The 26,438-nt window shown below is 39.8% G+C and overlaps 3 protein-coding genes across 3 annotated transcripts; 1 reads left to right on the forward strand and 2 right to left on the reverse strand.

The window, feature by feature from the left end:
- Positions 1-368: 368 nt before the first annotated feature.
- Positions 369-3,429, reverse strand: hdhd3 (haloacid dehalogenase-like hydrolase domain containing 3). Its single transcript, XM_056393692.1, has 3 exons — positions 3,191-3,429; positions 1,250-1,584; positions 369-997 (listed from the first exon to the last, which is right to left on the reverse strand). Exons 2-3 carry the CDS (start codon positions 1,577-1,579, stop codon positions 602-604), a joined length of 726 nt encoding a protein of 241 aa, XP_056249667.1. The 5' UTR covers positions 1,580-1,584; positions 3,191-3,429; the 3' UTR covers positions 369-601.
- A 122-nt stretch (positions 3,430-3,551) lies between these two features.
- On the forward strand, positions 3,552-6,712 carry trub2 (TruB pseudouridine (psi) synthase family member 2). Its single transcript, XM_056393680.1, has 8 exons — positions 3,552-3,823; positions 3,983-4,117; positions 5,027-5,101; positions 5,177-5,238; positions 5,337-5,418; positions 5,560-5,632; positions 5,775-5,911; positions 6,001-6,712. The coding sequence occupies exons 1-8, from the start codon at positions 3,706-3,708 to the stop codon at positions 6,324-6,326; spliced, it is 1,008 nt and encodes a 335-aa protein (XP_056249655.1). The 5' UTR covers positions 3,552-3,705; the 3' UTR covers positions 6,327-6,712.
- Positions 6,713-6,860: 148 nt separating this feature from the next.
- On the reverse strand, positions 6,861-24,708 carry rab44 (RAB44, member RAS oncogene family). Its single transcript, XM_056393667.1, has 10 exons — positions 24,659-24,708; positions 13,708-24,288; positions 12,864-12,937; positions 12,380-12,465; positions 12,168-12,293; positions 12,003-12,084; positions 10,288-10,402; positions 9,362-9,460; positions 9,165-9,241; positions 6,861-9,035 (listed from the first exon to the last, which is right to left on the reverse strand). The coding sequence occupies exons 2-10, from the start codon at positions 24,268-24,270 to the stop codon at positions 8,948-8,950; spliced, it is 11,310 nt and encodes a 3,769-aa protein (XP_056249642.1). The 5' UTR covers positions 24,271-24,288; positions 24,659-24,708; the 3' UTR covers positions 6,861-8,947.
- Positions 24,709-26,438: the final 1,730 nt, after the last annotated feature.

Genomic DNA, 26,438 nt, shown 5'->3' on the forward strand with positions numbered 1-26,438 from the left:
ACTCAGTGCTCTGTGTTGAAAAAACTAAATGACCTCCCCACATATCTATCTCTATGTCCTGTCACTCATCGAGCAGTATGTACGCTGATAACACTACATCTGTGATGAGCTAATACCAGCCATGTTCATTTATCAGTTGGGCTCTTGCTAGCATGAAGGTTTCCTTCCTTTATATTTCTTTCAGTGGGTTTTACATTGAGTTGTTGCCATTATGATCCTTCCTGATGTGCTTCTGGTGCTTTATAAATATGTCTCCATTAATGCATTAAGATTTACTGTAGACTAAGCATCTGTCCCTAATTTTGTCATCAGATGAAAAACGGCAATGAGGCAGTTTCCTTTGACAGACTCAGGACAATGAATGGATATTTATTGCTCCCACTTTATTTACAGTAAAAATGATTGAAAATTACATACAGTTTATATATTATTCTGGATTTCTCTGTACATTTCTATCAGGAGCATTTTAATCTGTTATGTGAAGAGTGATGAATTGGTTGGGTTTACTCAGGTGAATATCGCTACATCCCATAAATTATGTCTTTAACTGCCCCACAGTGAGACTGAGTAGCTTTGCACATGAGCCCATGACTGTTTGGCATTAGTTCCTGTGCTGCTGAAGCCATGACGGCAGTTCCTCCAGGGAGCTGAGTCGATGCTCTTGAGGAACCTCAGGTTGGTTATGCTTGCTGTTTCTGTCTAATAGGAGCCCGTGGATTCCCACGGACCGAGGGGTGAGGTAATCATTCACATAGTGATCCCCAATATGAGCTACGCTGGCAGCTGGTACACCACATTTCTGCAGTGCCTGATCAAAGATGACTGGATTGGGCTTTGCAACACCTGCCTCCTCTGATGTTATCAAAAAACTGAAGTGAGTCAGGAGGCCACAAACACATAAAATAGTTTCTAAGCGGCTGTCAAAGTTGGAAACCACACCCTGCTTCAGTCCTAGAGAAGAACAACTCTCCAGGGCCTTCTTTGAGTCTGGAAATACCTAAAATAAAAGCACATTACTCAAAATAAGTTGATATTTTCTGTCAATGTCTGCAGATATGTTTCTGATAGCCCTGCCTTAGCAAACAGGCTTCTGATTGTGACAGTGATTCAAACAATGCAAATAAAAACTTTTGCTGTCAGTTTGTTCACCCAAACTTTAAATTATTATTATTTATTATTATTACTTTTTATCTATCATTTCTAATTACATTAGCATGTAACTTCCTGGATCATCCCATCTGTTATTTACCTCCCAGTTCTCTGCATTGCAGAAATTATGATAAAGGTTGTGAGCCATTGTATTTAGCAGGGCTGGATCTTGCACCCTGCACTGGGAGAAAGTGTCCCGCACTACCCCCATCCACCACGACCGTCCACCTAGGCCTTGCGTGATGCCATAGTTTGGGTATCTGCGGGAATAATTTCGATACGCATTGCGGAAAGCAGCGTCGACCTCCAGGGGATTGAGACTCAAGCCCATTCGTTCAGCCTCCTTGCAGTACTGCTCCCCCACAGACAAACGCACCTTCAGCAGGGTGTCCTTCACATCCCATAGCACCCACCTCAGGGGAGCTCGCATTACACCTGCACAGTTAAGACCACAAACATAAGACAGGTTAATATTTAACAAAACCACAGAAAAACATTTTAGTAAATGTTCCCTCACCAGGCTTTTTCTATCTCCACTATTCACTCTTCCAGTCCACTACACTATTGTGTTTTTTGTAGCTTTGTTCTGAAAATCTAGCGAGAATCGTTGTTAAATCAAATATAGCAGAGTCAAATTTAAAAAAGTTTTAAGAACTAGGTAGCTGATATTGCCATCAGACGCATTACACAGTCCTCTACATACAGTTCCCCATACAGTGAGTAGTCAATAGTGAGTGATGTTCTCATGGCAAACTGGGAATAGTGTGAAACTACCCTTTAGGGGACACTAAGATCAAACTTTGTTGAGTATCATTTGGTTTGTTGTCATTTAATGAATAGAACTGGATATAAAATAAATACATGTGTGTTTCTCCAAAGTATCACAAGTAGAAGGCCAATAGGAGGCCACTAGAGGGTTAATCCAACCATAGATGGTATAGTTTATCTTTACAGACTTTTTAAACAGAAGACATTTTAACTGTTCATAGTAGGAAAAGCACAGGTGTTGCTATTAAAAACCATAAAGGCCCTGCACACCAACACAGGTGTTTTCAATTATTCTCTCTGATCAGCCCATTGCTGAGGTTGAAAACAGGTGTTGCCATGCAACCTTAAAATCAGGCAGATTAAGTGAAAACAGCTGTGTGGATGGACAATGGCTTTGGATTTGTAACAGCTTTAGGGCTGGCTGTTTTATTCAGCTGTCCCACTCATGGCAACGAGACAGCGTGCACAGTACCAGGATCCTGAAACTGAAGCAGTTAAATGGTATTCAGCCATCATGAATCTTAGTATTTACATCTGTGCTTATCCTTCTGTGACAAGTTTAAATGACTTCACCATAGGGTAAGAACCACTTACACCATGTTGGATATTTAATTTGTATGCATGTAGGCTAGATATGGGGTAGAATGAAATGCATTTTTACACCCATTTAAACCCAACCCTTAGCTGGATTAACCTCTTGTGGGGCAATAATTTTCCATTTGTTCTTTATGTCCAGCTGTAGACATCCAGAGAACAACTGAAAGATTCTATAATATTTTGAACAACATTGTCATAAAACATTAACTTGTGCCAGCTTTCCCAATGTTAACATTTGCTATTTTTCTGACGAAACAAAAGCAATGCAAATTTTTCACAGACTTATCAAATCGTGTGGACCCAAATTATATAAAGTCAACCTGGACCCTGAGCAGTTGCCCATTTTGAGTGATTGGTAATCCAGCCTTGCCTCTACCGCCATCTACCCATACATTTAATAATAACACAATTGATATTATTTAATGTATACCAATAATAAACCCATACCCGGACTCGTCACCGTCGTCATGGTGACGGGTTATGACTACCACCAAGTACCGAACCGGGCTGCAGTGTAAAATGTCTGTACTTTTAATTTCTGCTAGCTAACTATCATTACGCTCGTTCATTTTGTACTATCAGCTAATTGTCAGTACTTCTTGCATAGGAAGCTATGTTAGAAAGCTACTCCAATAAACACGTCTTATTACAAAAGTTGTACTAGTTAAAACGTTACCGAAGTCAAGTCTTCACGAATACCACCGGTTGTAAACAGTGGGCTACAGTTAGCTGCCTCCTTCTTCTTCTTCTTCTTCTTCGTCTTCTTCCTCTTTTCTTCTTCTCTGGGGTTTGACTGGCAGCTGTGGTCGTCTTCTAGAGTTTTGGCTCCATCGCAACTAATTCCTCTAATTAAAAAACATTATAATCAACCATATTTTGCCTCACACAATTCTTACAACACATAATCCCTTTAATATTTTTTCTGGTGACTGCTGAGCACATCCGTAGCTAAGCATCATCATACCCTCTCTTCCTATTCACGCCATTCATTCATCCAGTACAGCAGGTGGCGGTATGGCCAGACAGAAGCTGTCAAAACGTAAACTCACTATAAAAAGTGCCAGCCACATGCGTACACGCAAGAGGAGGAAAGATAAATCCTGCTTGAGAAAACTTGGCCTAATATATGACCTAAAAATAACCTAATATATATTTTTCAATAATTCGGGATGACCTGACGTTAGTAACACAATGGTAACTCCAGCTGTTCGCATGTTTCGGAGGGTAGAGGGTCTGTTTTGTGTGTACAAACCCTCCGGTCTTCACTGGAAACTCGTTCGGGACAACATCGAGACAAATCTTCTTAAAGGTGAGGATGACATATCCGTAACTCTTGCCATTAAACGTCTATATCTGCTGTGAAAGGGACGCATAATACAGCTAATGTGCAGACAGCAGCGTTACCTTCAACCCTACAGTCAAAACAAATCCTAATATCCTGTTGACCTCTGTATGTGTGGCCTTCCAGGTATAAACGCTGCACCGTCCCAACCTTGTCCTCAAGAGATCCGTTTCTTGGCACATCCAGGAAGTGATACTGAAGCACCCAAGGGACTCACTCTGTCTGTAGCTTCTGTGCCTGTTCTGTCCAAACATCCTCTGGGTATGTGTCCTTTTTCCTGTCTCACCCTTGCTTTTTGTTCACACACATCACCACACTGGTCTTGTGTGTGTGTGTGTAAAATCACATGCTTTTTATATGTTCAACTAACAACACAACAATCTGTACTGGATTAAGGTCTGGGCTCTGACTGGGTCACTCCAAAGGGCATATTTTCATAATTTGAAGTCATTCTGTAGAAGATTTACTTTGATGTTTAGGGGAATTATCCTGTAAGATGTCTTGATAAACTTTGGAATTCCTTTTCCCCAGCAGCTTCCTCTGTAGTGTCCATGCCATGTGACACCACAACAGATTGTGTTTGTTCATAATTGGAACTTAAATGAAGATCTGACCATATTTATACATAAATGCATATAATTCCAAAGGGTTCACTCATTTCTTGCCAGTGCATTCTGTATTTTTCTTCATGTATTCTCCTTACTATGTTCTGTTGTGAAACTGAAATTAAACCTGCATAAAAATGCTTTCTTTTCAGAGATTTTGACCTGTCATAGCAGCAAAAGAACAGTCAGAACTGAAAACATTAATGACAGCTTTGTTTAGCAATTATTGAAATGCTGTAATTAATAATCTGATTATTTGCACATTGTTAATTGTGGCTATTGTTTGTATGTCAAAATATCTGCTCTGAAAAAGGTTTATTCAACCCTAGTTTCACTCTACATGTCATGGGCACCAACCCAGGGTGGCCTGTCCTCCAGTTTGGGAACCACTGGTTTAACTTAAAATAGACAATAAAGAAAATCAGATCAGTCTGATGGCTCATTAGTGACCTTTGAAGTGCAGTTTGATAATAGCTGCAATGACTGAATTACACCAAAATGCAGATGTCATGTTTGTGCAGATTCATGAAGATATGAGTGAATAACGTGTTTTTCTGTGTTTTAGTAACTGGACCTAAATTCGACCGTATTCAAGTGGGAGTAGGTCATCGCCTGGACGCCTTTTCCTCTGGTGTTCTAGGTATGAATGTTTTGTATTTTGTTTCAGTCAGTGTTGTATTATTTTAACTTTTAACTCCTTTTTTTTAATCTTCAGTTCTTGCAGTTGGGAATGGAAACAAGTACCTGAATGATCTCTACAAAACACGAATCACAAGGGTAATTTTTGATTTCCACTGGTTTCATTTGAAAAATAAAATTAATATGAAATGATGGCACAATCTAGAACAGGTTTAATGCTGTTTGATATGTTTCAGGATTACACATTGGAAGGTGAGTTCGGGACCGCAACAGATGATTTCTCTCACATGGGTCGTGTTGTGGAAAGGTCCACCTATGGTATGATACCTCACTTTTGCCCAACAGTCTTTTTATCTAGTGTACATCTACTTGTGCATGTGCATATTATATACTATTTTGTGGCAATATTTTAATCTTATTTTACTGTGTCCGACCTTGAAATATTGTTGTGTTCAACAGATCACATCACACAGGATAAGCTGAACAAAGTGCTGGCCATGCTGCAGGGAGCCAATCAGAAGGCCTTGTTAATGTATGACAGCTGCATTTCACATTAACTAAATTCCTCATTGACATAATATTGACAGTGTTTGCTCCTAATTTCCTCCTACACTAGTCTGTATTCCTCTTGCAGTATACACCCAATATAGATGACTTGTTTTTTTTCTATACAGGTATTCCAATGTCGACATGCGTTCACAGGAAGCCTATGAGATGGCTGTTATGGGTTTACTGGGTCCGGAGGGGAAATCGCAGCCTATTTTGACAGGCCTGCGTTGCATTCGCTTCCAACCGCCCAACTTCACTTTAGGTAAATATTCTTCAGTTGAACACATTGAACATCTCTTTTTCCAATTTAAAAATGCTGATCTTTCTTTGTTCTTTCTCATGTACTTACAGAGGTGCAGTGTCTAAATGAAACTCAGAAATTTTTGCGCAAAGTTGTGCACGAGATAGGACTTGAGCTGCGAAGCAATGCAGTGTGTAAAGGAGTGAGACGGACCAGAGATGGACCCTTTACACTGCAGGATGCCCTGACACATCACCACTGGACTGTTTCTGATGTCATGCAGGCCATCAAACAATACAATTCATCTATGAAAAAAAAAAAATACTCCAAATCACAAACCAAGACATCAGGATTACAGCCAGTGGAAGAGAATACGCCAGCGCGTCAACAAAATGAAACCAATGAAGGAGCAGTGGGAGCAGGTGGAATTAAATGACTTGCTGCTGTCATCAGCAGTTGATATGAGCCACTCTGGTCCATGATCACAAAAATGATGCAAAAAAAAGATTACTATGAGGCTGGATACTGCATCACTTTGATTTAAGCTCAGCTGGACAAAGTGATTTCAAAGACCAGAGACACAATTTCTGAAAGAGAACGTTAGTATCAGATTGGACACAATTCATTACATTATGCATTTGTTTAATAAGCAGACTTCTCTCCATCTACAGATAATTTCTGTTTATCATGGAAATGTTCCAGTGCTTTCACCATTGTTGTATGTTGTGCAGGTAATTTTAACATATTTACCAAATCTTTATATGAAAGTGGTTTATTTTTATCTTGAAATAAACTGAAAAAGAATTTGACCGAAAACTTTAACATTTCTTTTGATTCTGGTACTATTTGATCACTTCAGCTTGACTCAGCGTGTACAAACAGGATGTGTACATATGTACAAAGTGGTTGGTCTGTAGAGGAGATGATTCACCTGCTTTATCAGCACAAATACTCCCCCAAGTGGCTAAAGGTCAAAGTTACTTTTATTTCAATGACTTGTCTGTTATAGTTTTAAACCAGCCATCTCCAGGACAGCGGTAACGTTTAGATGAACTGAACTGATCCCATTCACATGTATAATAAGAACCATCTGATCCCTGTTGTGACTGAGTCTCCGTTGTCATGAAAAAGTAAAGAAAATCTACACACAGCTGTCAGCAAGCTCTCCCGCTGATTTAAGTCTCCAGGTTACAGCAGCAATGAATGGGAATGAAGAATTTGGAAGTTTACTAATTGAGCACTGTCTGTTTTCCCTGCAGTTGGTACCAAACTACATTGTTCTTTCCAGAAATTGTAGACAAAGGGACGACAATCTGGGCTTACTTCAGGCACACTCGCACCAAGGATGTAGTGAAAATGTCTTTATTGGGTAGGATATATCTAAGTTAAAAATAAATATCACAAAAGGAAATTTTGGCCTCTTTGGGTGTGACTGGAAAGAGGAGTAAACCACATTGGAAATGTTGTAGGAAATTATTTGGGAAGTATTCTGAAATTACAGATTACAGAAATAAGTAATTACCATGTTTTCTGTTGTTTAATGTTTTAACAAAATTACAATGTTTATATGTTCCAGCCTAAAACAGAATTATCTGAATAACTGAAGGAAAGAGAAATACTCTCCTGGTTTATAAACATAACCAGAGAGGTCGGTGCCAATCACTAATATCAGATTTGGTGTAATCATCTCAGTCGTCTGATGACGTTGGAAGATGCTGTCTCAGCGTTTCTGTTTCCAACAAAAGCTCCTTTGGGGATGTTATGAGGTTATTCCAGTGGCGCCATTGTTGTCATGCTCTTCATACCACTGAGGAACTTGTTGTTCCAGTGGGAACACTGTTGTCTTTGTCAGTCTGGAAACGCACAACTTCCATGAGGACACAAATTAAGTAGGAGAGCACACCAGTCATTGTTCTTGAGGTTTATTAACGATGAGACATGACATTAGAACAATCTGATTAAAGGTATTCAGTGACACAAATTACAGGGAGGAAAAAAAAAAAAAATTTGACATTTATATTCAAAGAGTTAATCATTTTACTACTGCTATCTTTAGTTATAGAGGCGTGAAATTTATTCATGACTATCAGGCCAACCTGGCAGCTGTGTGGCAACTGCAATGACAACGCAATTCATTTAGAACAGATGGTAAACACAAAATCACAGTAAACGTAATACAATTTTTGACATTTTTGTATACATTTACATTTGTTCACAGGATGTTGCATATTTTAATATTGATTGCTGCCACGCCCTGTAACCTCTTAGCTAATTTGCCTGTTAAAATTAAGCAAAGACTGAAATTTTATCACATATACAAATTATTTACTACTTATTTATTTCATGAAAGTAAAATGAACACTTCTTTTCCATAGAGTATAAACACTGTAGAACAAATATTCAATAGCTGTACAATATAGAAGATTCTCTTTCTTTCAAACAAGAATCCAAGAAAGTGCTGAAGTACTAAATGTTTGATTTCTTATTGAAATTAATGAATACATCTTAAAAAGTCTTCTATTAATATTGACGTCATGTGATCATTTGAAATTGCACTAGTATGGCAAGAAAGAAAATGTATTTAAAATGATAAAACATACAGTGCAAAACAATATAAAGTAGCATCTTGCAAGATAAAAAAAAACAATTATTCATGTAATTGTTTCCATGGTTACTGACTAGAAAAAGCCTGCACCAGCTATATAATGTATATATATATACATGAATGTATACAGTAAGCATACATCCAGCCTCTCAGAAAGCCTGGAGTCGCCTATGTGCCTTCAACAGTATGTGTTATGCAAGTGCAAGATTTTCCTGATCTTATATTGTCCTTCAAATCAATAATTTAGCACACTTTGTTAGAAATAATAATAAAGCCAAAGATCAATGTAAAAAGTAGATTTAACTTATATATATCTGTGTATCTTAATACAACACATTGGATTAAAAGAATGGTTTGTGATATACATAGACACTTTCTGAAGAGCGGGTCCTGAATGTCCGTCGTGTGCAGGATTTCACCACTTCTCTGATTTCTTAGACCAACACATCTTTTCAGCAACATCCTGATCTTTTTTTCTGTGGGGGCTCTTTGTGTAACACCACAGCTTCCTCTGTTGTGTCAACTTTTTGTCTCAACATCCTGGCAACAACACAACAACAACAGCACAATCAGCTGATATCATGGCATGTGACGTAACAGCACAAAGACCGGTGTGATAGACGGCACAAAACAAACAGATTATCAGTGAAGGATGTGAGCCTTTATTACCTGGCAACAGTTTCCAAGGACTGAATCACGTTTTCACCCGTGGCAGCACTACACTCCATGAATTGAAAGTCGTACTCCTATGGAGGTAGAACAGCTGTCTTTAGTGTTGGGGTTCGATAATTACAACTATTGATTTATTTTCTCTTGTCATTAAATGAACTGGAAGTGTCAGTGGGTGTAATGCCTAAGATCAATACCTTAGCAAGAATTTCTCCTTCCTGAGTTTTAACCTGCCGTTCTGCATGATCACTCTTATTCCCCAGAAGTAGAATGGTCACGTCTTCGGCAGCCCCTTCCTGCAAAATATGGATTTGTTGGATTATTGTTTGGATTGCCATGCAGGCATTTTTATCTTCATGGACAAGTTCGGGTGTTTCTTGTTACTTGTTGGTACTGTAAATATGTCATTGTTTTTCACTATATCCATATTATGTTCTTGTGGACTTTGACTTGTAGATAAAGTACATAAGCATCCTTAGCTCAGTATTACAAAAACACAGGAGCCATTTTAAAATGTTAACCATGTATAGCATTTTATAACTTTGATATGAACAATGCTGCATAAATTAAGTGTATTATCATTCTTTTCTTCTTTTTCTTCTGCTCATTATTATTATTATTATTATTATTATTATTATTATTATTATTATTATTATTATTATAAAGTAGTAAAGAGACATATATAAGGAGGTAAATGAAATTGGGTGCAGGTGTATTGCTGCTGTCTGTAAAATGCCGAAGCCTATGTTCATGCACATTTGTTTGTTTCTGTGGAACATTTTAGTTCATCTATGCTGTTTCAGCAAAGTAATGAAATGAAATGTATAATTTATATTAACAGCATAATTTATATATTCATTACAATAACTGTATAGTTAACCTCACTTTTGTCTATAGACAAACTAGGCATTTTAGTGGAAGCAAGTGTTATAACAGAGCCCAGCCCTATTAGTGGTTTTTAGTGTAGCAAAAAAGTATGTAAGTATTAAAGTATGTCTGGTCTCTAAAAACCTGTAATTCTGACATCATTTAAAAACATTCTCAGAACAAAGCCTGTAGAGTGGTGAGAACATTTCACATTTCAACAGTACACACATGGACTGAGGCTTTAAATGCACCATACCTGAATACAGTTTGCCCAGTAGCTGACTGCAGTGAAGCTCTGAGAGGAAGTGATGTCATACATCAAGAGAAATGCTTGGGCTTTATGAAAAACCTGTCTTGTGATGCTGTGAAACCTTTGAAGACAGTCAAGAACATAATGAGAGACAGTCTACACAGAGAGTTGACATCCTAATTTAATCAGAGGGAAACCATTAATTTTACAAAACAAGCACCTTTTAATTACTTCCCCTCAGGTTCATTAGTGAACTTCCCACATTTGAGTTGTAATACAATGAGAAACGCTGTGCCATGACAAGACATGGACAGCAGAGGAAGAAAGTGTGTTTTTGGTCTAATAACACTGGTTAGTTTAGTTTGCAAAAAATATTGCTAAAGCTTGTATGTATACATGTGGAGTGAACATGTTGACACCTACATACTCCATGCACATGGCCCCAACCTCTGCTGTTGGGACATGTGTTGTGCTGATTCCAGCAAACAAAACAATGCCGAGATGTGCAAAACCAGTTCTGAAACAGGTTACAACCTAGCCTCAAAGAGACTTCTCTACACCTTCAAGGTATTTTGAGCACATTATCTATCACTGTCTGTTCAGGAGGCTGGAACAGTGTCTGTCACTGAATACAATGACAACTGCTTAAAAGATTTTGTCAGCATTGTAACATATGCTCATCAGAATTCTTGGCTGACTGCCGAGGTGTACACGCTGCTGAGGACCCAGGGGGCTGCCTTCAGATGGGGTGATGAGAAAGCCCTCAGGGCAGAGACAGCCTGTCAGAGACAACCTGTCCTGAGCCACCAGAGAAGCAACGCACATCTATATACAGACAATCCACCGCCACTTCCAGGAGTAAAAAGACACACTGTTCATTTGGCAGAGCATTTAGGTCATCATAAACCACAAAATAACACCCTGTACTTTTGAAGGTGATGCCTTACTTCTAGCCTGTGACTTTCCTTCTTACCAACGACTAAACCCTGTGCTTACTCACAGAAAACATCAGGAGGACTCTATCCACCAACATAAAGCTGCTGGACCTGAAAGAGTATCTGCAGGAATAAGGGAATGATCTGAGCAGCTTTCAGATGTCCTCACAGACACTTTTCAGCTTGTAACGGTCATCAGGAATTATGGACAGCCAAAATGTGCTGGTGTAACAACTTCTTCATGCTACAAGTAATACTTTCCTTCTCCATTCACAGTGGAAGTAGGTGAAGTTGTGCCAGAAATTTCTACTCTACCTGAAAACATCTTTAACATCGGCATGAGCAAATAAATTGCCCCTATGTGCTTCAAGATCACCACCATGGTCCCAGTACCAAAAAAGAGTCTACCTACAGAGTCCAGAATCTACCTCAACAAGGACAGACTCACTCCAATACACCTAGAATAGTTATTATCAATGCTGGATGTTGTATAAGTTTAGATCTTCATTTAGATCATATTGCAATTAAAAGAGTGAAATATATGTAATTCTTTTTACTTGGACAATGGACATCGCTGTTGGGCGACCTCTGTCTTTTCCCACAAAAATGGGCTTAAATTAAAAAGATTGTGATATAAAATGTCACAAAATGACCTGTATTCTCAGGGTGGAAAACGTTGATCGAATCATAAAACCCTATAAAATATCTTAATGAAATGCAGGGATCACAAATGTATCACTTATGATTTTCTCAATGATGTACTGTAACAGCAAACAGGAAACTTACCTTTCTTGACCTGCTGTATCCCATAACTGGAGCACCACAGGCTTTCCATCCACTACCACAGTCCACATGCAGGAATCAAGGCCTGCAAAATACATTTATGTAAGATTATTCTGTATGTTTACCCACAGTTATGGGAAAATAATTGGATAAAGATCAGGATCTTACCAACAGAGGCAGGTAAATCTAAAGAAAACTTCCCACTTTGAGCTCTTTTCATGAAGGAGGTCTTGCCTACACTGCTGTCTCCAACCATCAACACATCGTAGCTTTTTGATCTGATGTCTGCTCCTGCTGAAAGGAAAACAAAAACACTTACTTGTCACACATAAACCCTCTGTCTACAATCAGCTGAGTGTAAGTAGTAATTTTCTGTTTACCAAAAGACAACTTTTGACTGTCTTGACCAAGGCGAATTTCAGCCTGGGGATATTGAACTGGATCCACCCATTTAGGTGCCTTCTCACTGTGGAACAGACAACCAAGTGTTATATAATACAATATACAGCATATACAGCATACCACAAATTAGTGACATGACATTCTGCTGCAATTTTCAATTCATCGCCGGAACTGCAGAACTTTACAAAATAAAACCAAGAGTTTATGTTTGAATTTAAGAGAAAGAAAAAGTAATTTTAAGGGGAAAAAATATTTAAAGTTCTATCATTTTGCATGTGGTTGAAATCTGACATGGATTTACATCATGCACCTAATATTTACAAAAATCAATATCTCTATTTCAAAGGTAAAAGTTGCTTTCATTGCCTTCCAAAAGAGAAAATTGTATTTCGTATTTAGACAAGCCTTGGAGGTTGCAGGTATTTATTTTCATTTTGTTGAATGTCAACGCGTGGGACTTACCTCTTTGGCCTTGTGTGCTCTGTTGCCTTTGAGATGTTGATGCTGGATGATGATTTCTGGTTACATTCATCAGCCTGCAGACAAAAAATCCCATTCATGAGGTGATTGAGTTAAGGAGGCTGTAGTCTGATTGCATATTTCATCTTGAATCAATTCAGTAACATTTTGATATAGAGTAAACATACTATTTAAGGTAAAGCTTTGCATGATATGCTTTTGGATCATTTCACATAACTTCTTGACTGGTACTTGTACAAATGTATCATGCTTGTGAAACGCACACACCAGCACAGAGATCAAGAAACAGATACATGTTTATGTTCTCCTTTTCAGTATGTGAAACGTGTAGTGTGGACCACATGTTCCTCATTTTGGTTCACTGTGTGAGTTTGTGCTTCTTGAAACAAACTCTTGGCCAGTGCGCAAGAGGTTTTATGCAAAAAGGAAGACTATAGACTTACTGTGCGAAAGGACACTCCCCCTGCCACCAATAATAGATACGAACAACAGACTGAGGGAAATAAATTAAGTGCAGTTAAGCTGAACTGTGTGGGATTTTGTTTACTCTTCAAATGCCACTGTGTAATGCCAATAATTTGTATAATAAAACTTTAAAAAGAGAAACTCTAATCACGGAAATCTGCAAAAGAAAAATGTCCAATAAGAAGTAACAGAAAGACCAGGAAGTTCACTTGCCACAGAAACTATACATCCATGATTTCTGACGTGTTCATCTGTTTAAGCAAATCTGACACAATAGAAAATGAACATTATAACTAGACCTTAACTATGAAACAAAAACAACAGAATCACACACATAAAATCTTTTTGCTTTGCTGCTTACCTCTGATATTATGTCCAGACCCGAAGATTCTTCTGTGTGACCTTCAGCTGTCTTCGTGGCACTTTCATCTCTCACTTTTTGTGCATCTATTATCCTGCCCTCTCTTTCAGTTTGGTCTTCAAAGTGTTGATGTCCACGTGACTTCCGGTGAGATCCCATTTTTCGTCTTCTCCCTCCATCATGTTTGGGTGAAGTGGATGGTGTTGCGGGGAGGTGATCTGGAGTTAGCTGATGCTCCGTTTCTTCCAGTTGGCTGAGAGAATCAGGATTTTCTTCAACTGCCTGGTGGGCTATAGGTTTTACCTGAGATTCACCAGTGTGCCTGTACTCCACTGTTTCAACTACTTTTTCTTTCCTTTGCGCCGAGTCACCTTCTATGTGTTCATTGTGAATTTGCAGCTCTTTTTCTTCGATTCCTGAGACACCCTCAGTCAAAACATCCCCAACATTTATGGCAGTTGCTTCATTATCCACCTCTTGTTTTTGATGTGAGTCTTCTCCTTTGTATCGTGACCCAAGATTCCTGCGTGTGGAGCCCAATTTTCTTCTCCTGTTGGTTGAACTGAAATGTGGACTTGTGTTGTGAGCTCCTTCATTCACATAGTTTGGCTCTTGTGCACTTGCCTGGGCATTTTCATGCTCTTCTTCAGCTTCTCCCCTGACCACAGATTTTACTTTTTCCAAATCTTCCACAGCCACACTTGGTACTTCTGTTAATTTCAAAGCTTGGTCATTCTGTGTACTTTGTGCAGTCTCAGAAGAATACAGTGTGATATCAGAATCAGTGTTCATAGCACCCTCAGTATTTGAAGACAGCAACTGATCTATTGAGCGTCTGTTTCTTCCAGCGACCACAGAAGCTGTTTGCATCTCAGTGCTTGCGAAATCATCTTGTTGTGGTGGCTCCACACTAACATCTACATTTCCCTCACTATCCCTTACATACGCTCCATGAAGAATCGCAACAGGATTAACAACTTCCTCATTGTAAGAGGCAGACTGCTCAGGAGGGAGAACCATTGAATCCTCTGTACCTGGTTTCACATTGCTCTCTACAGTCTGCAGGTCAGAGCTTTGTTGCAAGTGCCTCTTGTCATGCACAGAACTAGTTTCATAAGTTTCCTGTTGTTCTTTATACACTGTCCCCAATGATGGCTGTGCATTTTCCTTTTCCTCTGTTGTCGGTATCAATGGTAACTCCTCCACTACCTCCATCCTGTCAAGTTTTCTCACATCAACTTCCATGTCCAAGTTTCTTTCAATTGTTTCATCTTTGTTGTCTGTTTCTCCCTCTTGTTTTCTATTGAGTTGTGTCCTGCGAGTAGAGCCCATCTTTCTTTTCTTCTGTTTGACTTTTCCTTGCAAACTTTCACTGTTATCTACAGGACTTTTATCTTTTTCTTGTATATCTTGCTGGCTGATACATGTGTCTGCTGCTGTAGAAATTCCACTTTCCTCAGACACATCCATAGCTGGATTTGCACTTCGGTTTCCCTCATGACCAATGTCAAATGGATCCCATGTGTCAGTTTTATTTTGTGCAGCAGACAAAAGTTCTGCATGTGTGACTACATTTGGAATATCTATTTCTTGGGCTGCACAGTCTTTGTTTGCAGGATCTTCATATTCTTCTCTCTCTTCAACTTGTATAGGCCCTTGTGCATCTGTTGTTCTCTCTGTTGAGGCTTCCTCAGATTGTATCAAGTCTATTTTAACAGCATCATATCCTGTAAGCGGAGTTAAATTCTCAGGCTCTTTAATGTGTTTCTTTTCCTCCTCACTGACTTCCTCAATGGTTTTGAGAAAGTCATTTTTGTCTGACCTTAAAGCAATGTCTGTTGTCTCAATTGTACTGCTGTAGGTATGCTCTTTTAATTCTTCCTGCCATATTGTCCCTGTTCCTGATGGTATTTCTTCTGTTTCAGAGGCTTCATTTCTCCAGGTATTTTCTACAACTTCTTCTTCAGGGTATGGTTCAGTAACAGACTCTGGTACATGCTGTCTTCCTTTATTTCTTCTGCTTGACCCTAGTTTTCTTCTGTTCCGTGTGGTTTTGAAGCCTGAGTGAGTTTCTTCTTTGATGCTTTGTGAATTGTCCATAGGTTGGGATTCCAAAGGAGACCATATTTCTGATTGCAGAGATTCTAAAGAAGGTTTGCTTTCCTTAATTGAGGAGTAATCAAATTGATGCATTTTCTGCATTTCTGTTAGCTTAACATCCTCTTCTTCATGCACAGCATCCTCTGACTGCTGAGCTCCTCTGACTTCAGATAAACTGAAATGCTCATTTTGTTCCTCATTTGTAGACAACTCCTCTTTTGGTGATGAAATGGTTGCTTGCGCAACACTGAGAGTCTGAGATGTCTCTTTTGCTTCCAGCATGGTTTCAATTGATATTTCCTGGACTGCTGTCTCTATGGTTAATGACATTTTTGTTGTTTCAAGGGGTTTGTTATCTCTTGTCATTCTAACAACATCCTCTGTAGGTTTGTGGTATGATTCAGCACGAGAGACCTTTACCTGCTGTCGTCCTTTATTTCTACGACTAGACCCCATTTTTCTTCTGTTCCTAATAGGGTTGAAGTCAGTGTCATTCTGCTCGTCTGTTTTCAGTGGATTGTCCAGAGGTTGTGCGTTCAAAGGAGCATTTGTTTCTGATTGCAGGGTTTTTAGAGAAGATTCACTCTCATCGATTGCAGAGAGGATTCCTTCCTTCTCCTGATAACCTGTTTCTTCAGCAGTGGCTTTTATATCATCCTCTGCTCGGCCTTCACTGTCATATGCCTGATCTAGTGCAGTGTCTATTCTTTCTCTGTCACTAGTCTGTGGTTTCTTAGTATCATATACATGATCATCTTCATCTATCTGGTCTAAAACCTCCACATTGGTTTCTTTTGTAGGAAGCTCATCCTGTTTATCATCATGATCTGAAACTTCTTGCATGGGAGCAGGATCATCAATACTTTCCACAAGCAACTCAGATTGGTATGTCTCACTGACTTCATCTTGGTCTCTCAGGTTTCCAGAACCGGTATCAGAATATTCTGCAGTATCATGTACCACACTTTCAAAGGTGTAATCACTTTCATGCATTTTTTGTATTTGTTTTGCCTTGACGTCCTCTTCATGCACTTCAGTTACAGTATCTTCTGAATGAGTGTCATTGGCTTCTTCACTCTGAAGAGTGTCAGCTCTGTCCAGTCCTTCCAGTGTGGCTTCCAATGATTTATCAGACAACTCCACTTTAAAGCCAGTCTCACTTTCGTCATGGATTTCTTGAAGATTTTCATTTTTAGTCATTAAACTTTCCAGGTCAGCCTCTGGATAGGTTGTTGTAGCTGGGTTCTGAACCTCAGAAGAATAGTCGGATGTAGACTCTGTATTCAAAGAATCATCATGTGTAACAGACATGATAATATCATGCTCTCTGTCTTCCTGACTTGTTGTGTGGAATGCTACTGATGTTGTTATTTGGAGGGCTTTGTTGCCTGTAATATCTTCTGCATCTTCCTCTTGAGGTTTGTGGTATGATTCAGCACCAGAGCCCTTTACCTGCTGTCGTCCTTTATTTCTACGACTAGACCCCATTTTTCTTCTGTTCCTAATAGGGTTGAAGTCAGTGTCATTCTGCTCGTCTGTTTTCAGTGGATTGTCCAGAGGTTGTGCGTTCAAAGGAGCATTTGTTTCTGATTGCAGGGTTTTTAGAGAATATTCACTGTCATCCATTGCAGAGAGGATTCCTTCCTTCTCCTGATGACCTGTTTCTTCAGCAGTGGCTTTTATATCATCCTCTGCTCGGCCTTCACTGTCATATGCCTGATCTAGTGCAGTGTCTATTCTTTCTCTGTCACTAGTCTGTGGTTTCTTAGTATCATATACATGATCATCTTCATCTATCTGGTCTAAAACCTCCACATTGGTTTCTTTTGTAGGAAGCTCATCCTGTTTATCATCATGATCTGAAACTTCTTGCATGGGAGCAGGATCATCAATACTTTCCACAAGCAACTCAGATTGGTATGTCTCACTGACTTCATCTTGGTCTCTCAGGTTTCCAGAACCGGTATCAGAATATTCTGCAGTATCATGTACCACACTTTCAAAGGTGTAATCACTTTCATGCATTTTTTGTATTTGTTTTGCCTTGACGTCCTCTTCATGCACTTCAGTTACAGTATCTTCTGAATGAGTGTCATTGGCTTCTTCACTCTGAAGAGTGTCAGCTCTGTCCAGTCCTTCCAGTGTGGCTTCCAATGATTTATCAGACAACTCCACTTTAAAGCCAGTCTCACTTTCGTCATGGATTTCTTGAAGATTTTCATTTTTAGTCATTAAACTTTCCAGGTCAGCCTCTGGATAGGTTGTTGTAGCTGGGTTCTGAACCTCAGAAGAATAGTCGGATGTAGACTCTGTATTCAAAGAATCATCATGTGTAACAGACATGATAATATCATGCTCTCTGTCTTCCTGACTTGTTGTGTGGAATGCTACTGATGTTGTTATTTGGAGGGCTTTGTTGCCTGTAATATCTTCTACATCTTCCTCTTGAGGTTTGTGGTATGATTCAGCACCAGAGCCCTTTACCTGCTGTCGTCCTTTATTTCTACGACTAGACCCCATTTTTCTTCTGTTCCTAATAGGGTTGAAGTCAGTGTCATTCTGCTCGTCTGTTTTCAGTGGATTGTCCAGAGGTTGTGCGTTCAAAGGAGCATTTGTTTCTGATTGCAGGGTTTTTAGAGAATATTCACTGTCATCCATTGCAGAGAGGATTCCTTCCTTCTCCTGATGACCTGTTTCTTCAGCAGTGGCTTTTATATCATCCTCTGCTCGGCCTTCACTGTCATATGCCTGATCTAGTGCAGTGTCTATTCTTTCTCTGTCACTAGTCTGTGGTTTCTTAGTATCATATACATGATCATCTTCATCTATCTGGTCTAAAACCTCCACATTGGTTTCTTTTGTAGGAAGCTCATCCTGTTTATCATCATGATCTGAAACTTCTTGCATGGGAGCAGGATCATCAATACTTTCCACAAGCAACTCAGATTGGTATGTGTCACTGACTTCATCTTGGTCTCTCAGGTTTCCAGAACCGGTATCAGAATATTCTGCAGTATCATGTACCACACTTTCAAAGGTGTAATCACTTTCATGCATTTTTTGTATTTGTTTTGCCTTGACGTCCTCTTCATGCACTTCAGTTACAGTATCTTCTGAATGAGTGTCATTGGCTTCTTCACTCTGAAGAGTGTCAGCTCTGTCCAGTCCTTCCAGTGTGGCTTCCAATGATTTATCAGACAACTCCACTTTAAAGCCAGTCTCACTTTCGTCATGGATTTCTTGAAGATTTTCATTTTTAGTCATTAAACTTTCCAGGTCAGCCTCTGGATAGGTTGTTGTAGCTGGGTTCTGAACCTCAGAAGAATAGTCGGATGTAGACTCTGTATTCAAAGAATCATCATGTGTAACAGACATGATAATATCATGCTCTCTGTCTTCCTGACTTGTTGTGTGGAATGCTACTGATGTTGTTATTTGGAGGGCTTTGTTGCCTGTAATATCTTCTACATCTTCCTCTTGAGGTTTGTGGTATGATTCAGCACCAGAGCCCTTTACCTGCTGTCGTCCTTTATTTCTACGACTAGACCCCATTTTTCTTCTGTTCCTAATAGGGTTGAAGTCAGTGTCATTCTGCTCGTCTGTTTTCAGTGGATTGTCCAGAGGTTGTGCGTTCAAAGGAGCATTTGTTTCTGATTGCAGGGTTTTTAGAGAATATTCACTGTCATCCATTGCAGAGAGGATTCCTTCCTTCTCCTGATGACCTGTTTCTTCAGCAGTGGCTTTTATATCATCCTCTGCTCGGCCTTCACTGTCATATGCCTGATCTAGTGCAGTGTCTATTCTTTCTCTGTCACTAGTCTGTGGTTTCTTAGTATCATATACATGATCATCTTCATCTATCTGGTCTAAAACCTCCACATTGGTTTCTTTTGTAGGAAGCTCATCCTGTTTATCATCATGATCTGAAATTTCTTGCATGGGAGCAGGATCATCAATACCTTCCACAAGCAACTCAGATTGGTATGTGTCACTGACTTCATCTTGGTCTCTCAGGTTTCCAGAACCGGTATCAGAATATTCTGCAGTATCATGTACCACACTTTCAAAGGTGTAATCACTTTCATGCATTTTTTGTATTTGTTTTGCCTTGACGTCCTCTTCATGCACTTCAGTTACAGTATCTTCTGAATGAGTGTCATTGGCTTCTTCACTCTGAAGAGTGTCAGCTCTGTCCAGTCCTTCCAGTGTGGCTTCCAATGATTTATCAGACAACTCCACTTTAAAGCCAGTCTCACTTTCGTCATGGATTTCTTGAAGATTTTCATTTTTAGTCATTAAACTTTCCAGGTCAGCCTCTGGATAGGTTGTTGTAGCTGGGTTCTGAACCTCAGAAGAATAGTCGGATGTAGACTCTGTATTCAAAGAATCATCATGTGTAACAGACATGATAATATCATGCTCTCTGTCTTCCTGACTTGTTGTGTGGAATGCTACTGATGTTGTTATTTGGAGGGCTTTGTTGCCTGTAATATCTTCTACATCTTCCTCTTGAGGTTTGTGGTATGATTCAGCACCAGAGCCCTTTACCTGCTGTCGTCCTTTATTTCTACGACTAGACCCCATTTTTCTTCTGTTCCTAATAGGGTTGAAGTCAGTGTCATTCTGCTCGTCTGTTTTCAGTGGATTGTCCAGAGGTTGTGCGTTCAAAGGAGCATTTGTTTCTGATTGCAGGGTTTTTAGAGAATATTCACTCTCATCCATTGCAGAGAGGATTCCTTTCTTCTCCTGATGACCTGTTTCTTCAGCAGTGGCTTTTATATCATCCTCTGCTCGGCCTTCATTCTCATATACCTGATCTAGTGCAGTGTCTATTCTTTCTCTGTCACTGGTCTGTGGTTTCTTGGTATCATATACATGGTCATCTTTATTTATCTGGTCTAAAACCTCCACATTGGTTTCTTCTGTAGAATACTCATCCTGTTTATCATCATGATCTGAAACTTCCTTCTTGGGAGCAGGATCATCAATACTTTCCACAAGCAACTCCGATTGGTATGTTTCACTGCCTTCAGCTTGGTCTTTCAGGTTTCCAGAACAGATTTCAGATATATCTGTGGCATCTTGTATCACACTCTCAGAAGAACAATCAATAATATGGATTTCTTGCATTTCTCTTGGCCTAACCTCCTCTTCTTCATGCACTTTCTTTATAGCATCCGCTGAGTGCTGAGCTCCTCTGACTTCAGTTAAGCTGAAATGCTCATTTTGTTCCTCATTTGTAGACAACTCCTCTTTTGGTGATGAAATGGTTGCTTGTTCAACACTGCCTTCAGGCTCTGTATGTTGTCCGTGGCTGCTTCGTTCTGTGGATATGTCTTGTGTGATCAAAGACTCTATACCCTTTGATTTTAAATGCAACTCACTCACCAAATTGTTGGCCTGACCTAACAAGTCTGTGTCTTTGTCTCTTTCTTTACTTTCTGTATCTGTTACAGAAGACACACTGGGAAGTTCCTCATCTGCCATCTCCCTCACATTGGACTGGTCAGTTATCTGTTGATCTACTGAAGGACCTGAATATAAACCAATACTAGTTAACTCAGAAGTGCTAACATGTGCATTTTCATTTACTTTATCACTAACTTCTTCAGTCTGAGGTGTCTCGAATGTGTCTTTTCCTTCCAACATGGTTTCCATTGATATTTCCTGGACTGCTGTCTCTATGGTTAATGACATTTTTGTTGTTTCAAGGGGTTTGTTATCTCTTGTATTTCTAACAACATCCTCTGTAGGTTTGTGGTATGATTCAGCACCAGAGACCTTTACCTGCTGTCGTCCTTTATTTCTACGACTAGATCCCAGTTTTCTTCTGTTCCTAATGGGGTCTAAGTCAGTGTCATTCTGCTCGTCTGTTTTCAGTGGATTGTCTAGAGGTTGTGAATCCGAAAGAGCATTTGTTTCTGATTGCAGGGTTTGTAGAGAAGATTCACTCTCCTCCATGTCAGAGAGGAGTCCTAACTTCTCCTGATGACCTGTTTCTTCAGCAGTGGCTTTTATATCATCCTCTGCTTGGCCTTCCCTGTCATATGCCTGATCTAGTGCAGTGTCTATTCTTTCTCTGTCACTAGTCTGTGGTTTCTTAGTATCATATACATGATCATCTTCCTCTATCTGGTCTAAAACCTCCACATTGGTTTCTTTTGTAGGAAGCTCATCCTGTTTATCATCATGATCTGAAACTTCTTGCATGGGAGCAGGATCATCAATACTTTCCACAAGCAACTCAGATTGGTATGTGTCACTGACTTCTTTTTGGTCTCTCAGGTTTCCAGAACAGGTATCAGAATATTCTGCAGTATCATGTACCACACTTTCAAAGGTGTTATCACTTTCATGCATTTTTTGTATTTGTTTTGCCTTGACGTCCTCTTCATGCACTTCAGTTACAGTATCTTCTGAATGAGTGTCATTGGTTTCTTCACTCTGAAGAGTGTCAGCTCTGTTCAGTCCTTCCAGTGTGGCTTCCAATGATTTATCAGACAACTCCACTTTAAAGCCGGTCTCTCTTTCGTCATGGATTTCTTGAAGATTTTCATTTTTAGTCATTAAACTTTCCAGGTCAGCCTCTGGATAGGTTGTTGTAGCTGGGTTCTGAACCTCAGAAGAATAGTCAGATGTAGACTCTGTATTCAAAGAATCATCATGTGTAACAGACATGATAATATCATGCTCTCTGTCTTCCTGACTTGTTGTGTGGAATGCTACTGATGTTTTTATTTGGAGGGCTTTGTTGCCTGTAATATCTTCTACATCTTCTACATCTTCCTCTTGAGGTTTTTGGTATGATTCTGCAACAGACTGGTATGTGTCTCTGACTCCAGCTTGGTCTGTCAGGTTTGCAAAATGGATTTCAGAATTTTCTGTGGCATCATTTATCACACTGCCTGACGAATAATCAATAAGATGATTTTTTTGTATTTCTGTTGGCTGATTCACATTGACATGGTCTGATATCACATGTGACTGTAAAATTCCCCACTGCCTTAACAAGTCTGTGTCCTCCTCTCTTTCTGTTCTTTCTGTATCCGTTACAGAATCCACACTGTGAAATTCCTCACGTGGCATCTCCCTGTCATTTGATTGGTCAATCAGCCATTGATCATCTGAAGGAGATGGATGTAAAGTTGAACTTTGACCACTAGTGTCAGACTTGTCCATTCCTTCCAGCATGGTTTCCAGTGATGTTGCATGCACTGCTGTGTCTATTAGTGATGACATTTCTGTTGTTTCAAAGGCCTCATTACTCATTACAATATCCTCTTTAGTTTCATAATATGATTCACCAATAGAATTCTTTACATGCTGTCGCCCTTTATTTCTCCGACTCGACCCCAGTTTTCTTCTGTTTAAAGTTGGGTTGAAATTGGTGTCGGTTTGCTCTTCTATCCAGACAGAAGTGTCCCGAGCTTGGGAGTTTAAAGGAAGGGAGAACTGCTCATTTTGGTTCTCATCTGCAGGCAACTCCTCTGTTGGTAATGAAAATGTTGCTTGCTCAACACCGCATTCAAGTTCAGTATCTTGTCCTGGGCTATTTTTATCAATGGTTATCTCTGCTGTGGTAGAAAACCCTGGAACTACTGATTCTACATGTGACTCACTCATTAAATAGTTGCCCTGTAAATTTCCATCCTGTCTTGACAGGTTTGTATCTTCGTCTCTTACTCTGTTTTCTTTTTCTTTTGCACAGTACACACTGAGATGTTCTTCTGGCATTTCCCTGGAATCTGATTCGGCAATTAACTGCTGATTTACAGTGGGACATGAAAGTACACTTAAACTAGTTGAGTCAGAGCCGCCAACAACATTTTCTGTAACTTCCTTACTCTGAGGCGTACCTGATTTGTCAGTCACTTCCAGTATGGTTTCCACTAGTTTACAAGAATAAGACTTCACTTCACAGTCAGTCTCATCTTCATCTTGGTCTGCTTTTTGATTTCTACTTTGGGAAATTAAGATTTCCAGGACATCGTCTGAGCAGTTTGTTGCGGCAGGGTTCTGCACCTCACAAGAATCGCCAGGCATAATGGCAGAATACAAAGAGCTGTCATGTGTTGCAGACATATCCTGCACACGCACATTACCTAATTCTTCCTGCCTCTCAGACTGGGCTTCAGTACCCTTGGTGTTTTCCTCAACTTCCTCTCCCGGTTCGTGGTATAATTCAGTTGCTGAATCCTTTACATGCTGTCCTTTATTTTTTCGTCTAGACCCCAGTTTTCTTCTGTTTAATGTAAGGTCTGGTGAAGGTGGAAGTTGGGTTTCACGTTGTAAACTGTCAGTATTAGGCAATACGCTTAATGACTCATTTTCTTCAGGTATTTGGCGTTGTGCTACAGAAATGCTGTCCATGACATGGAGCTCATCAACCTTGGGTGTTTCATTTTGATTTGCTACCCTGCGATGTGAACCAAGTCTTTTTTTCTTTGATCTTTGAGTAGACATGATTTCTAATCTTCTTTCCTAAAGCATGAGACATTTAGTCATGCAATGTGTCAGCAAAGTTCAATTCTACTATACATCAGATAACATCAACTGAATCTAGAGAAAACTGTGACAATGTAATTTCTCTTTAAGCCTTAGTGAACTACTTTAAACACTCAAATCAATTCATTCCACAACCCACATACAGCACACAAAAATATGTATGAGCTTTGAGAATTACTTTTAACACAGTATTATAAAGTCTCTCAACTGAAAACTGTTCAGTCAGTTCCCTTTAAAAGTCTAAACTACAACAATTACATTAACATAAAATCAAAATGGATTAGTATTTAAAACTAAATTAGATAAACGTTTTCAGACCTACCCCAAAATTGTTACATGTGCTTACCAACCAAATCTGGTACCCCTTTCGTCTCCCTGCATTAGCTGCTTTGTAATGCCAAGTAATCTGCCCCAGCAACACGGCAGTTAGATTTTCACACATGGAGGTGTTCCTATATTGCATCTATGACCGACAGCTTCCTGTGTGGGCTGCACGAACAGCAACAACATACACTTCCTGAATTGAGTCAAGCTTAATTTACTTGACAAGAATCTCATTTGAATTATCATAAGTGGCAAGTGTTTTTTCCCAATAATTCTACACTAACAGTATAAGAAACTGCACTGAACAAAAATATAAATGCAACACTTTTGTTTTTGCTCCCATTTTTCATGAGATGAACTCAAAGATCTAAAACATTTTCTATATCCACAAAATAACCATTTCTCTCAAATATTGTTCACAAATCCATCTAAATCTGTGATAGTGAGCACTTCTCCTTTGCAGAGATAATCCATCCCACCTCACAGGTGTGGCATATCAAGATGCTGATTAGACAGCATGATTATTGCACAGGTGTGCCTTAGGCTGGCCACAATAAAAGGCCACTCTAAAATGTTCAGTTTTATCACATAGCACAATGCCACAGATGTCGCAAGTTTTGAGTGAGGGTGCAATTGGCATGCTGACAGCAGGAATGTCCACCAGAGCTGTTGCCCGTGAATTGAATGTTCATTTCTCTACCATAAGCAGTCTCCAAAGGCCTTTCAGAAAATCTGGCAGTACATCCAACCGGCCTCACAACCGCAGACCACGTGTAACCACACCAGCCCAGGACCTCCACATCCAGCATGTTCACCTCCAAGATCGTCTGAGACCAGCCACTCGGACAGCTGCTGCAACAATCGGTTTGCATAACCAAAGAATTTCTGCACAAACTGTCAGAAACCGTCTCAGGAAAGCTCATATGCATCCTCATCGGGGTCTTGACCTGACTCCAGTTCGTCGTCGTAACCGACTTGAGTGGGCAAATGCTCACATTCTGATGTCAATGTTGTGGATCGAGTGGCTCATGCTGGCGGTGGGGTTATGGTATGGGCAGGCGTATGTTATGGACAACAAACAGAGATACCGTGACGGGATCCTGAGGCCCATTGTTGTGCCATTCATCCACGACCATCACCTCATGTTGCAGCATGATAATGCACGGCCCCATGTTGCAAGGATCTGTACACAATTCCTGGAAGCTGAAAACATCCCAGTTCTTGCATGGCCAGCATACTCACCGGACATGTCACCCATTGAGCATGTTTGGGATGCTCTGGATCGGCGTACACGACAGCATGTTCCAGTTCCTGCCAATATCCAGCAACCTCGCACAGCCATTGAAGACCAACATTCCACAGGCCACAATCAACAACCTGATCAACTCTATGCAAAGGAGATGTGTTGCACTGCGTGAGGCAAATGGTGGTCACACCAGATACCGACTGGTTTTCTGACTCCCCCAGACCCCCCCAATAAAGCAAAACTGCACGTTTCAGAGTGGCCTTTTATTGTGGCCAGCCTAAGGCACACCTGTGCAATAATCATGCTGTCTAATCAGCATCTTGATATGCCACACCTGTGAGGTGGGATGGATTATCTCTGCAAAGGAGAAGTGCTCACTATCACAGATTTAGACAGATTTGTGAACAATATTTGAGAGAAATTGTTATTTTGTGGATATAAAAAATGTTTTAGATCTTTGAGTTCATCTCATGAAAAATGGGAGCAAAAACAAAAGTGTTGCATTTATATTTTTGTTCAGTGTATCTCCAACATAAAAAAGAATGGGCAAAGGGGA

This window comes from Seriola aureovittata, chromosome 2 (genome assembly GCF_021018895.1).
Source record: "Seriola aureovittata isolate HTS-2021-v1 ecotype China chromosome 2, ASM2101889v1, whole genome shotgun sequence".
Classification (NCBI taxonomy): Eukaryota; Metazoa; Chordata; class Actinopteri; order Carangiformes; family Carangidae; genus Seriola; species Seriola aureovittata.

Bases quoted from the DNA above. Each gene is read 5' to 3' on its own strand.
- trub2 (XM_056393680.1), top strand. From the start codon at position 3,706: ATGGTAACTCCAGCTGTTCGCATGTTTCGGAGGGTAGAGGGTCTGTTT. The intron at 3,824-3,982 runs GTGAGGATGACA...GTGGCCTTCCAG, and splicing joins CGAGACAAATCTTCTTAAAG to GTATAAACGCTGCACCGTCC. The intron at 5,419-5,559 runs GTATGATACCTC...TGTGTTCAACAG, and splicing joins TGTGGAAAGGTCCACCTATG to ATCACATCACACAGGATAAG.
- rab44 (XM_056393667.1), bottom strand. From the start codon at position 24,270: ATGTCTACTCAAAGATCAAAGAAAAAAAGACTTGGTTCACATCGCAGG. The intron at 12,938-13,707 runs GTAAGCAGCAAA...TTTTGTCTGCAG, and splicing joins GTCTGGACATAATATCAGAG to GCTGATGAATGTAACCAGAA. The intron at 12,085-12,167 runs GTAAGATCCTGA...TGTATTTTGCAG, and splicing joins AGATTTACCTGCCTCTGTTG to GCCTTGATTCCTGCATGTGG.
- hdhd3 (XM_056393692.1), bottom strand. From the start codon at position 1,579: ATGCGAGCTCCCCTGAGGTGGGTGCTATGGGATGTGAAGGACACCCTG. The intron at 998-1,249 runs GTAAATAACAGA...CTTTTATTTTAG, and splicing joins GCAATGCAGAGAACTGGGAG to GTATTTCCAGACTCAAAGAA.